The 13722-nt window shown below is 48.1% G+C and overlaps 1 protein-coding gene across 1 annotated transcript; it reads left to right on the top strand.

The window, feature by feature from the left end:
- Positions 1 to 1573: 1573 nt before the first annotated feature.
- On the top strand, positions 1574 to 8740 carry LOC135397549 (galactosylceramide sulfotransferase-like). The gene is made up of 5 exons (XM_064629141.1): positions 1574 to 1934; positions 1993 to 2334; positions 2401 to 2574; positions 3312 to 3617; positions 8364 to 8740. The coding sequence occupies exons 1-5, from the start codon at positions 1738 to 1740 to the stop codon at positions 8668 to 8670; spliced, it is 1326 nt and encodes a 441-aa protein (XP_064485211.1). The 5' UTR covers positions 1574 to 1737; the 3' UTR covers positions 8671 to 8740.
- Positions 8741 to 13722: the final 4982 nt, after the last annotated feature.

Genomic DNA, 13722 nt, shown 5'->3' with positions numbered 1-13722 from the left:
CTACCTTTTCTAGCGTCACCCAAACGTACCTGGAAGCTAAGGAAAAGCCTGTCAGTGTCCACTCGGAGCTCAGGGGGCTCCGGTTTTTGGATAACGCGGCAACATTTCTCAGCAAGCGTTCCCTCTTTACGGACCTCAAAGAAGGACACACACATCCATAGGGCGCCACCAGTTCTCTGGCCAATAGTGGGGCCCTACATCGACTCCCAGCTAGTCCACCTACGCCTCCATGGCGTGAGTTCGTGCCCGCCCCAACGCTTCACATCCCAGGTTTACAGAAGAAGCGTGAGTCCAGCCCCCTGGTGGCCAGAATGGGCGGCTGAGGACCTGATAAGTGACGTCTACCACTCGCATACTCTGGTGTTCACAGATAGTTCCATTGACGACCGTGAAAGAAGCGCTACATAGTGCGTATTACATCCCATCATTGAACATGGCATGGCAATAAAGGGAAATCAGCCCGTTACCCTATATCATCGACTGCCGAACTTCTGGCTCTTTTACACGCAGCTGCCGCGGTCCAAGTGAGAGGAATAGTTAACGCCGTTTTACTTAAGGACTCGAAAAAAAGTGCCCTCTGTTCCGTGATGAACCCCATGTGTGGTAGCATCCTAGCTCGCTGTATAAGAGGTTGTGTGCCCAACATAAGCTAATCGGAGGTGATCTTTCTGTCAAATGGATCCCGTCTCATGTCGGCATCAGAGGCAACGAACGAGCGGACCAGCTAGCATCCTCAGTACACCTTAGCTGCAGCCCACTCCTACCAGTTCCGGCCGACACCTACAGGCACATGGCCATTAAGCAGCTAGTTGAGGTGCGTCATCCCTGCATACATATGACATCATGCAAAATCACCGGCCTTCTCTTCCCATTAGAGACTTTCCCCGAGTCATACAGACACTGCTGCATCGGCTACGCACGGGATCTGCGTTCACGAACTCGCAGTTGTTTAAGATCGGCTCCAGGGAGGATCCTAGCTGCAGTCACTGTCATCATCCGGAAACTATCGAACATATCCTGACAGAATGCCGCGCATACCATGCACACTATGCGGGAAACCCACTTCCCACACGCCAGGCCTGGCATATAGTGACGGACATCCTATTCCCCGAAGGTTCTTCTGCAGAACGAACTACCAAAACTTGCAACCTCGTGCTTTTCCTTCAAGAAACGGGTCTCGTGCAAAGACCCCTCTAGTGCACCTCTCATCCACAGTGCACTTCCGTCTCATCAGTACCGTTCGTCCTGCCTATACCTCACCCTTCAACTCTCATCTCCCGCCCCTCTTACTTTTTTTTTTGTCTATAGTCGTGACAATGCCCACGTGTGTGTCCAGCAAATGCAAGCTATTTCGGCACCCTTCCCCCGCCCCGGGGATTTAACTGAAACACCCTGTTTACTCCACGGATATTCGTCATACGCCATATACACGTCAGTTATCATGCACCTGCACCTAACCTGGCCCTGCATTTCACCACTGCCACACAGATGTTATTTCGCCCAATTGTGGCCAATCTCCCTTAGTGGCTCACGGCCATAGAAGAAGAAGAAGAAGAAGGGTATCTTCTACGCTTTCTCTGGTAGCCATTTTCACAGTGATTAGTGTTCTTATTAACGAAGGTGAACTTTTATCATCAACACGCTCTATCGTTTTTGTTGGTGTACCGTTCGTGCGACTACCACTGTTTCTGTCTTTTTGTGCGCATTATTCTTTGATCTGCTAAGGGACTAGCCACGATGTCCACCTGTCCGATCGTTTTCAATGTCGTCAAATCACTTTTTTTAATTCTCAAAGACTGCAGTTGCGCTTGCAGGCACCAGTATTCTCGAACTAGTTTCGGAAACCTCCTGCATTTCCGTGTGCTATTGAAGCCCACTCTGTTTCTGTTACTGCTTCTGACCTGCAGCTACAGGCTCATTGCATGGCAAAACGTGTAAGTGGTACCACTCTTTTTCCTCTTTCCCACCTGGAGATTGCCTGTTGTCTCTCAGGACCCCGGGTTCCTGCAGCCCCGCGAAGAACATCGTATTCCTGAAGACCCACCAGTGCGCCGGTTCAACAGTGCAGAACATTCTACTGAGGTACGGCCACAGCCGGGAACTGTGGTTTGCTGTTCCGGCGAGCGATATTTATCTGGGCTACCCACGCCCCTTCCACCGGTCCATGGTGCCGACCAGGCACGACATGGAGTACAACATCCTCGCTCACCACAGCCGCTATTCGAACCGCAGCGAGTACACCAGCGTCGTCTCCGGGAACGCCTTCTTCGTCACCATTCTGCGATCCCCTGATGCCGCGTTTGAGTCGTTGGCTTCGTATCTCAAGTCGACCAGGTAATTGGTGGGGAGTAAGTGTTTGCAGTTTTTATCTATGTAATCTACGTACGCGATTGTTTTCAGTGACATTCACATTGACGATTTTCAAGACACTCATAACATGGCATATTTCGAACTGTATCTGTCCGGTCAACGAATCGGGCCTCGAGGATTCGGGGTCAATCAGATGGCCTTTGATTTGGGTTATGACGTTTACACACCCAACAACGCAAGAGCCATCGCCGAGTTCATAGCACGGTAAGCATTGAACGATACTTAAAGGACCTCTCTGGTCTAATATGTATATATATATTTATTTTGCAATATATTCACTGTAAGTGAAAGCTTCGTTGAAAGAGTCTCAACGTAAAGTCGTTGGCGTTGTAACATCTAAAGGACAGCAGTAGCATTCGTACGCAGGCGAATCGACGACACAAAATATAGAATATAGTAGCGATTGACGGGACCACAGCGGTGAGTGGGACACTATAACATGGTACATGGTACTTCGATATCAGCAACACAAAAGTACCTTCTTCTGGCACGTAGATGGGTAGAAATCCAGCGAACCGGTAGAGATGTAGGGAGGGAGTTGCCTCAGGACAGAAGCCGCCGATATTTCGAACAGAGACTGTTCTTCTTCTGGGCACCGTCCTCATCATTGGCATGGTATTTAAAGGGTTAGGTGTGACGTGTTTAAATGTTCATGCGAATTGTGTGTCGACAGCCCGGAGGGAAGAAAGGGTCCGTACGGGTTTTTACGGCCGTAAAAACCCGTTGGCTACTTTAGTTAACAAAATTAGATTCATTAGTACGTGACATAGATGCAAACTACCGTTGTGAGTTGCAAAAACTTTTATGAGTGTCACCGAAAGGTTACGAATTTTTATGTCCTGCAGTCTTATTTTTCGGAAACTTTCTCGACGATAACACCATGTAGATGTATAAACTTAATACCACTTCTCGCTGCTTAAAAACATATATAATGTGAGCAGAATCGACGGCAACATGGACCTAGTGATGATCGCCGATATGTTCGACGAATCCCTGATCCTGCTGAAAGAGGCCCTATGCTGGACGTTGGACGACGTGATAGCCTTCCAGCGGAACACCAGACCAGCCATCAAGGCTTCGGCACACCGACTACCGGAAAACGTTCGAAAAGTCATTCTCACCGCAAACTTCATCGACTACGCCCTATACAGACACTTCAAAGGCCGACTCGAAGCAGAAATCGAACACCTTGGTCGAGAACGTGTCATGGCGCAAGTTGGCGAACTTCGACGCAAGCGCCTCGAATGGTATGGCCTCACACTCATCCTTTTTTTTTTCAGAGAGGGATTTTTCCAGAACCACGCTTCCGCACCCACTAACACCCCTAAGAATCTTGCAACCCCTCCCGACGACCACTGATTCTATGCTAGCGGATTCAAATGCGGTCGAGGGCGCCAGAAACCTTGTGGTTATGTTCCTTGGACATGAGAAGCACGCTTATGTGGACATACTGAAGTAATGAACTGAAGCACAAAAAGGCGGGAAGGTAGGTAAAGTACAATAATCGACAGACACAACTGCAGACTCGCAATTATAATGAGTTTACTGTGGCAAAGACAAGTATACACGGTACACAAGGCCACCGAATTTCATGACCAATGGCAAAACAGTAGCTTACACGTGGAGCAATAAACGACAGAGCAAGCTGAAACCGTGGCCAAATACCACGTGTATTCTTGACGGGAAGAAAGGGATGGTGCCCTTATGCACGTGTTTCCCTACAAACTTACGTATAGAACGCTTCAAGAAACTCGCGAACAGCTTCATCGTAATCCTTGCCGGCGATTACCGTAGTATGTTTGAACCCCGGCGAACTGGCGGATGGCCAGAGGGAGCGCGTCCTGTATAGACGAAGTCATGCTCCAGAAGTCTTATGTTGAGGCAGCGGCCGGATAGGGCAATACAAATACAGAGGTTCGTGATGCGTTCTAGGAGCAGAGGTTGGTTCCAAAAAAGACGTCCGACGAACGAAGTACTCAACAGCAACAATGCAAATCAAGACAAAGTCTTGATCAGGAACCCGGCGGGGATGGACGGTGATACCAGGTCCCAGACCTTCCTGTAGCAAGTGTCCCCGCTCGAGCTGTCGCCAAATTGCGGTTGTCCGCTTATAAAGACCATAATTGGCCTACTCTATTGTGCGCGCGTTTGTGCTGCACTTCATTATTCCAGTAGTATGTACTTCCACCAACTACCCCACTTCAGTCCACTTGTTCCCTTATGCAGACAAAATTTATCCACACAGCGACCACAGTGTCACGCCGGTGGTTGTGGCGGTGGTAGCCCCGGGCTGTCTGCCTACGTGCACAGCGGCATGTTGCTTTGGGGGGTCGTGCCTACTGGGCCGACTTCACAGGGGGGAAAACACTTGGACAGCACAGCCAGCGCCCGGATTCGTGGTTACATCATTGTTCACATGGCTTATCTGTGAATACTGATTAGCCAACCAGGGTGTTTGATAACTGTGGGTGACTATAAAAAAATTCGTTTGCACAACGAAGTGTGACGAGCACACACTCTAAAAATGAACTTGACCACATAGCATGCTCCTAGCCAACCATCATCCCGAATGACAACGCTCTCGCCCCTGATTTGTTGAAAACGGGAAGCGGAGCCTATTTTGTGTTCATTATGCACGGCACAGAATAGGCTCCGCCTCCCGTTTTCAACAAATCAGGGGCGAGAACGTTGTCATTCGGGATGATGGTTGGCTAGGAGCGTGCTATGTGGTGAAGTTCATTTTTAAGAGTGCAGGCACCTTGCCTATAAACCTAGTGCTCATCCCCAATAAGCTCACACTGACCGCGGTATCAGCAACAGTTTCGTGACGTGCGTCATAGATAATCATTGCGTCTCCATTCTTGATCTTCCACTTTTTCCCCTGAAGTCTACCTTGCATTTGATTTGTCTTTACTCTTGTTCTTGGAATAAGCGCATATTCTCCCTCCCTATAGTGTCTGTTGTGGACGCACCACGTAAAAAAATCACTGGACGATTACGATAGTCGTCCATTAAACGATTACGATTACGATTGAACACAGCATGCCATCACTGACCTTGACAAACAAGAAAATCAGTTTCTTTCAGCTTAAAACCCCCGCGTAAGTTGCCATTAAAGTTCATTGTTGAAAGTAGCGCTTGTGTGTCTTGTCTTCGTTTTCGTCCTTGTATTTCGTTCAGCGCACCCGCGACTGTGGATGATTACCAACGCGCCCAAAAAACAGAGTATTTACCGAAAGAACTGCCCAAGCGTGTTTTATTGCGTTTATACAGGCAGAAGCCGCAGACCGAGTGTAGTCTGCTCTCGTAGCACCTTATATCTGCACATCTGATTCTCTGCCTTGGGCGCGTTGATAATCGCCCACAGTCATGGGTGCGCTTGCGGGGGGGGGGGGGGGTGGCGACGAAGAAGACGTGCTTCTGCTGGCGCGCGCAACTGTACCTGCCTGAGTTTCTTCCCGCACCGTCCTAGTGTGAGGCCACCAGCATCTGCATGCTGGGACATTTCCATCATCACAGGTCATGGTTTATGTCTACACGCTGAACGAAATTCAAGGACGGAAACAAAGACGAGCGCTACTTTCAACAATCAACTTCGGAACGATGGGTGGAAAAATTGCTGCGCATCGTACCGTATACCTACCATCTACTTTGTTTCTGTCTCACGTGACGAATTATGCCTCAAATAAGCGGGCAATCCAATCGAAACAGGACCGTGGAGAGGAGTCGCAGAAACTTTCCCCTTCGAAGGCCAACGCGTTACGTCACCCTGTAGTAGTATACCACGCCGGTCGTAGCCACTGTGTTACATTCCCGAAACAAAACAGTGGACGAAGATTCGAGATCAGATCACTCAGACACAGATGGAAAGAAACAGCGGTCATCTGCTTCCCTGAGAGTCTGGAAACAGCGCAGGAATGGTATGACTAATGCATGGTGACGTTGCCCGACCAGAGAAAGAAGGAAACAAGTACTTCCATTGATGCTCAGTGAGAACATAGAACTCTCATAATAACTAGAAACCAAGCCAGCGAAGAGGGGCATCTGAACCTGTGAGCCGCCATGATATATACAGTAGGCCTAGCGCATTGCGAACGGTGTCTTTTACGAGTTCCCTGCGCCGTTCTTTCATGTTGCAGCACAAGGTTTAAACCGTACGATACTCATTCCCCAAGGAATCCAGGCGCACAGGTGATGGCAGACCGAACAAACACACTTCGCACACGGCATGGCACACTGAGCCCAGCGCAAGCGGAAGCGACTTGCATTGTGTTGGATACCATTGCGTCGAACGCATCTGGTCTTCGCATGTGGAAGGGCTGTGGCCGAATCCGACCGAATCCAGAATATCGATCATGGCGCCTCCCGGACTTGGACATTGGGAGAGGGTTTTGTGCCTCGTACAACTCCTTTGCTCTCCCCCATCACTCTCTCTCCCAGCTTTTCTTTTGGCCTCTCTCCTTACGATTTCTATGGGTGGGAGCCAGACTTTTTCAAATTTCAAAAGTGGTTTTTATGATTCCACCTTCGTTTTCAAATGAGATATTTCACAACTGTGTTCAGTTTGTGTAAATTATTGTGGGAATACCGCAAGCTTGAAATCTATTTGGTTGCGAAGTCTCCCTTTAAATGACAACTCACACCCGGCTTTTTTTTACTGAAAGAAGCATGTTTTCCTTTTTCGTCAAGGTCAGTGATGTCATGCTGCGCTCAGATTTCGCATTACCTACTATCCTAATCGTCCAGTGACTTTTTCCGATGGGATAGCTCCTCGATATCCGCGTCAACTATCATGAACTTGAGTAAATTCGGCACGAGCTTCACATTGGTGGGGTAAAAAAGTCACCTTTACTTGGCAAATTTCCGAGTTCAGTTCGTACAAGCTGGCCTAATAAAGTTACATGACATACACATCAGGGGGTAGCAAAAACCTAGTAAGAGCAAATGCCGCCGTTCACCGCATCATTCTAGGTGGCGTAGTCTTTTAAATTATAATTTAATGACACGTTTTCTTAGACACCTTGTATCGTTTTGTATGATGATAATATGAGGTGTTGTGGGTTCCTGCCGTGAGACAACTATCATGAGCGGCGCTGTCGGTTCATTGGCTTCTTCAACGGGTTATTTAACGCTTGCTGAAATATCGGGGCTCGGCACACCGTATATCTAATGACGAATTCGAGTGGTCATTTCGTGGCAATTTTTTTTTTTTTTTTTGCGAGATCCTGCCTGTTCTCGCCCGTTCGTCAGATCTCGGATGTTCGCGTGCCACTTTCCGAGCGCCAGGAATTTGCCACCTAGCACTTCTTCCGCTCGGCCTCGAAGCGACCGGGCATCCAATAGCCTAACTATATCCAGTGTCGCCATATCCGCATCGCAAGGGTAGCGAGGGCCCTCATTGTCCCGCACGTCGAAGTTCACGTGGGTTGTTAGCAGATGACAGAACCCGAGGACGAGCGACCACGATGCCCCTAGCGTGATACAAGCTACTAAGACCACTTGATTCCTGTCACTCATGTTCCGATGGCAACGGTGACGTGATCCAGCTCGGGCGCCGACCTAGCAATTTCCAAGTGCTAGGTCGTGCTGCCATGAAATTTCCACCCGAATGCGCCGTAACGGTGCACGCGGAGCACGGCGTGGCCCATTTCGGCTTGCACCATGTGCTTGCATCATGTGCTTGCATCGCGCCACTCTCGCCATATGCTCCCTTTCCCCGCCCGTGTTCGAACTGGCAACCATGGCGGTCGTGTAGGCGCGTTGCCAACAAATCCACCAGGCTTGGTAAAGTTGCCGGTTCCTCGTCGCGAATTTGGTATTTGATTTTCGTGAAGGCTGTCTCCTGTAGAACTCCATACTGAAACAGCATGAGCCTGGACACGCGGAGTTTTTCCGAGCGCCCAGGCTGAGGCCTTTTTTTGGCGAGGAGTTCCTTTACCAGCTCGCCCCGTATTTATGTCCAAAAGAAAGAAAAAGAATACACTCTGTTCTAGGTACGCCGATTGCGTAGAGTCTGAAGAAGCCGCTCCGAATATCTACCCTCCTGACATGGTCCACCGGAACGACGTCTTGGCATTCAAGATCAAGAACCCGCCGAGTCGGGATCCTGCCCTGTGTCGGATGCTGACGTACAACGAACTGCAGTTCACTGACGTGATTCGCCGAAGGCAACTGCTGGACCTGTCTGTGCTTTATTTCTTGCCCGCCTCGGGATGTGGAAGGATGTGCTTCAGTGTGGTATGCGCCGTGCTCACTTTCTGCGCCGTGTTCTGGGTGCAGATGATTTGGGGTCCCAACTAAGTTTTCATTTGTCATAGTATCGATTCACTGTAGTTTTCGTCACAGAACGAAATAGACCACTTCTTGACTATTTCTCGGTTGTCGTCATGTCCCAAATCTGATGTCATGGCCGACACGTACGAGTCGTGCCTTTCCGTTGGCTTTGCGTTGCATGCTAACTCCGCCCCCACAAATCTTAATACGTGCGTGATTCGCGTAGGCGGGCGCATAACGCTTCCGAGTCGCGACATTTTTTTTAAAGTTCCGTGTTAGCGCCGCGAAGCAACTGTGGCTATGAGCGGCGTATAGAAGTGGACAGATGGAGAGAGGACAGCAGGAAGGAGTGGAAGACATAATGCGTCCTGGGCCGACATTCGTCTGGAAAGCCTTGGGGAAACCCAGGGATAACCTGAGACAGTAGCATAGCCGGTGGTAGGATTCGAACCCACCACCTCCAAGTATTCAGCACGACCTTGACCACCACCAACGAGCTGGACGCTCGGCCATGCCGATGGGGAGTCACACAACCGAAAAACGAAATACTAAAAATAAGTATCTTAAATAATACTGTGCGAAAAAGTAATTGAGTAGAGTATACTAAATACTGAGCTGCCAGAAGTATTTGAGTACAGTACTTCAAAATACTTTACTGTTTCAACTTTGACAAAATTTTTACCGGAACATTTTATTTCTTCGAAGCCGAAGCTGTCTTTCAAAATTCGTTACAAAATTGTCCGATTGCGCGCATGGCTGAGGGAAAGCGCGAGCAAGAAAGACGACAGCGAGGACAGGCGAGTCCTGCCTGGCTGTGGCAAACCAATGCAGGTAATTGCCGCCACCTGCCAACAGAGAGAATGAAGGCTGCCTGACGAATTAATATACTGGTGGCTGCCCATGGTTGGGAAAGCCGGTAGGATGTATGGAAATATGCGCATCCTCATGTATTTAAAATACCGGAGTAAAATACCGAAAAATGTATTTAAAATACGGTACTAAATGAAAAAGTATTTGCAAAATACAGTATTTTGAGTAGAGTATTTCCAATACGCACATCACTGGTCGCAACATAGAGCGCCCGCATGTGCTTGTATACATTGATCATGTTGCGAAAACACCCGTTGAATATCGTTTACTGAGAGCGCATTCGCGGGCTTTTAAACGCGCATGATTCGGCATCGCAGTCTGCCCGGTGTCCGCATCCTCACATGTCCCAATGTGCGCACTCCGCACTGGCGGATATACGCCTTTGTGACTGCAGCTCTTTAGTTATCTCCGAGTCTATATAACCGCGAGAAAGACCCTACTGCGGTTTAATTTTGCCCATCTGAAGAAGACACGACCTCCTTACAGGTTGCAAAGTCGCATGCACGTCGGTGACGCCGGTGATAAAATTTTTTGGCGAGATATGGGTGGATAGGTAGGTGAATTTTATGTTTCATTCACATGGCGATGATAGAACCAGCTTGGCAAGCCCGCGGTAATCGCATCTGGCATTCCGTGAATTACGCCAGTTGTTCAGCTTGGGCAGGGACGTTTTTGCAATGCTTTGAAACAAACCTTGCACGACTGCTGCTGCTCCACTGACATGTTCACTTTGCACAGTCGTGCAATTTAGAATGAAAGTTGTTGGACTCGAGCCGATGCTTTTGCCAATTCGGCAAGTAAACTAATTACTCTATTTGTGTTTAGTAGCTACTTTCTAAAGTAACTTTTCCGAAAACTGTTCCGCAGGCCACGTTTGCAGTGTCAACGTTGCCTGAAGCAGAAAAACGGACGGACCGCCGTTGTGAGTCCAATAAACAGCAGCTGAATTGATCTGTTTGTCCCCATGACTACGTGATGTGTTTCAGGATGAAATGGTAATAATGCTCCACCTGCGCGGGCGATCTGCTTCCTAATGAAGTACCCGCAGCGCGGACGCAAATGATACAAAGGAACAATGTCTGCTTCTGTCTACTGTCTCCTCATTTTTTTTATTTTATTTTTTGCGTGGAACTATGCGACTCTGTTCGACGTTAATGTACTACAGATGAGTATTCGACGCATTCGACGCATATAGAATTGCGATGTTTCTTATTCTTTTTACGGTAGCATGGAAGCGTTAATTAGTATCTCCGATCAAGGTCGTCTGTTTTAAATTACAAAGAATGTCGACTCTTCTAGTAGCTGGCGTTCCTTTCGGGAATTTTGTCCCACAGACCAGAAGTGCGAATAACAGCGCGCAAACGCTGAATTAAGATCTATTCTGTTTTCTGCTGCCCTTAACTGGACGCTCCCCGGAGCTGGCTCATGCCGAATAAAACCTTCCTCTTTACTTGTGGATCAGCGATTTTCGTCAGCTTGAGCTGGATGCGTTCGATCTGCTGCCGGTGACGTCATTGGACGCTCTGCACCAAGTAGCCAAGTAAAGCCGGTCGAAAAGCCTTCGTGCGTCTCGTGTCCTTGAAGTCAATAGATCGATGATGGGTCATGTCATACGTTAATCTGATTCTCTCTCTTTAGTGCGTCTTGGTGGCTTCCGCCGTGTCCGGAATCCCTGCTGTCCAATCAATAGATGGAATCACTCTGTGCACTTCTGTTCGAAAGGAACGCTTCCATTCTCATCATACGGAGTGACACGTGTAGGATACGGGCCCTAAACATACTCAGGATCTGACCAGGTGTAAAACTCACCACCGATTTTTCCTCAATCAGGTTATAAATAGCTGGTTTTTATGCGTTTCGAGAAACGGCACATAATTTTCACAAATCAGAGTTGAGTTTTTACTCGGAAAACTGAGCTGCATATATGTATATTCCATTCGGGACCTTATACGCACGCCTAACCTAATTTCAGTCAGCCAGCAGCGCTAGCTTTAATGCCATTACGAAATGAAGTCTGTAGTTTAAATCAGAAAGTTGTAGAGCAAAGCTGTGAGGTCTCTATCCGCAGAAATGGAAATCGCAGCGAGCCCGTATGGTGGTGGTTGCGTTATATTTCCGTATGGTGAAAGATGAAAAACCTCAATCTCAGAGCGTCCAACGGAGTATGCGCATTTCGTCCCCTTCTTCGATGGAGAGCGAGCACAGACAACCTGAGCTAGCGTCACGTAACCCTTTTACTTCATTGACAAGTTGACGCCATAACATTCTACTTGCGTTTCTTTTTTTTTTTTTTGTGTGTGTGTTGTGTTATTTATTTTATTTCGCTTTAGCACAGCGATACAACTGTCACTATGAACAGCGTACAGACATCGACATATGGAAAGGGGGGGGGGTGACGTTATGAAGAAATGAGGAGTGAGGTCTGCCTGCTCGGCAAGTTTCACTCCTTTGGAAGGAGGGACAGGGAAGAGAGGGGTAGAGCGCGTGGATTAGAGGGAGTTCATGCCATGCCAGACATCGACATATGGAGAGAGAGAGGACAACAGGGACGAGAGGGAGACGTGGGAGGCCATCTGAAAAATTTCTTCCAGGAAAACTGGAGACAGCACAGACGTTTCAAGGATTCGAACCCACCCACCTACACTCTTAAAAATGAACTTGTTCATAATCGTCATAGAAAAGGCGTACGCCTCCCGTTTTCAACAAATGAGGGCAGATAACGATATCATTTGAGATGATGGTTGGCTATAGGAGAGTGCTATGCGGTGAAGTTCATTTTTAAGAGTGTACTTGTCTACCGCAAGGTCTTGGAGGTTCCCATCAGCATTACCGCTGCAAGCAGCATTATATATATTTTGCGTTCCATAAAATCCCTCACATATATGTACCTGTGTGCCGCTTCTACAGCCACAGCCAGTGGTATATACCTCAATGTCAACAGATTTGCACGCATGCTACGCTATAGAGAATGCACTTCCTGTATGCCGCGTGTTTAACTATTCATGGCCAGAATATGTATATGCGGCACGCATCATCAGCGCTTCGCTTAGAAATGTGTTTTCGTAGGTATATACGTATAGGTACTATACGTCATTCGGAAACAATCATAAATAACGTGTGACATATAAGTAGTAAAAGGTATACGGGCACCATCATTCTCTTCCTCGCGGCGAGGGCGGACTGGCTTCCGTTCAGAGAGGGCTGGAGGACCATAATGGGATGAGACTATAATCCAGGGATTAAAATAACCGTGTTCCGTAAATTGTTGTCCGCCACCAACTTCCTTATATATGTAGTGGAGTGTGTGTGTGTAGCAGACTGGATCGTATTGAATTGGACTAGAAAAAAAGAAGAAGAAGAAAGAAAAAAAAAACACGTTTGACCTTACTTTGGAACTTCTGTCCTAAGTTGTCAAAAGTTAATGTTGGACTCAGCTCTTAATTTTACCAAATCATTAAGCTATTCTGTCGAGAGGAGCCTAACCATTATTAGACACGGGGAACGAGACACAACATCCGACAAGCAGCGTAACCGGCTTTCCGTTGGGCCAAACTGGTGACGTCATCACTCTAAGAACAGGACTTCACCGCACAGCACGCTCTGCGCCAACCATTGCAACGAATGATAGGGATATCGCTTCTGATTCGAGGAGAGAGGCAGGCGTACGCCTTTTTTGTATCAATTATCATGCACTCAAATTGATGCAAAAGCCGTACGCTGCCCCCTCTCTTCGAATCAGAAGCGATAACCGTATCATTCGAGCCAATGGTTGGCGCAGAGCGTGCTGTGCGGCCAAGTTCAGTTTTTAGAGTGGCAGCGTATAACGTCGATGTGGAGGAAGCATTGAAACGAGGCGCTCACTGGAATGTGGAGCTGAAAGTGGAGGTCAGCTATATGACGTCGTCGCTATTTATCGAGTTTTCGTTAACCGTTTCTTACCATAATCGTTTAAAATTTTTACTTTCGAAATTCCTGGGTAGATGCGCAAAGAGTGTGCAAGGCTCTCTAATGGACCTTTTCATGTCACGCGACACAACACTCGAAAGAAGCTCAATTATTTATGCCCACGCCTTCCTTTTCTCTCCTTTCCTCCGTGGGGTATACAACAAAGTTGAGTGCATGCTCTTCCGTGGGTCGCACGTGAAAACAGCGCGCGCGCCGTATTGGTGACGTCACGCCTACGGGCTGTTCACGAAGGGATTACGTTCG

The sequence above is a fragment of the Ornithodoros turicata genome, chromosome 6 (genome assembly GCF_037126465.1).
Source record: "Ornithodoros turicata isolate Travis chromosome 6, ASM3712646v1, whole genome shotgun sequence".
Classification (NCBI taxonomy): Eukaryota; Metazoa; Arthropoda; class Arachnida; order Ixodida; family Argasidae; genus Ornithodoros; species Ornithodoros turicata.
This window is presented reverse-complemented; position numbering and strand designations above follow the sequence as displayed.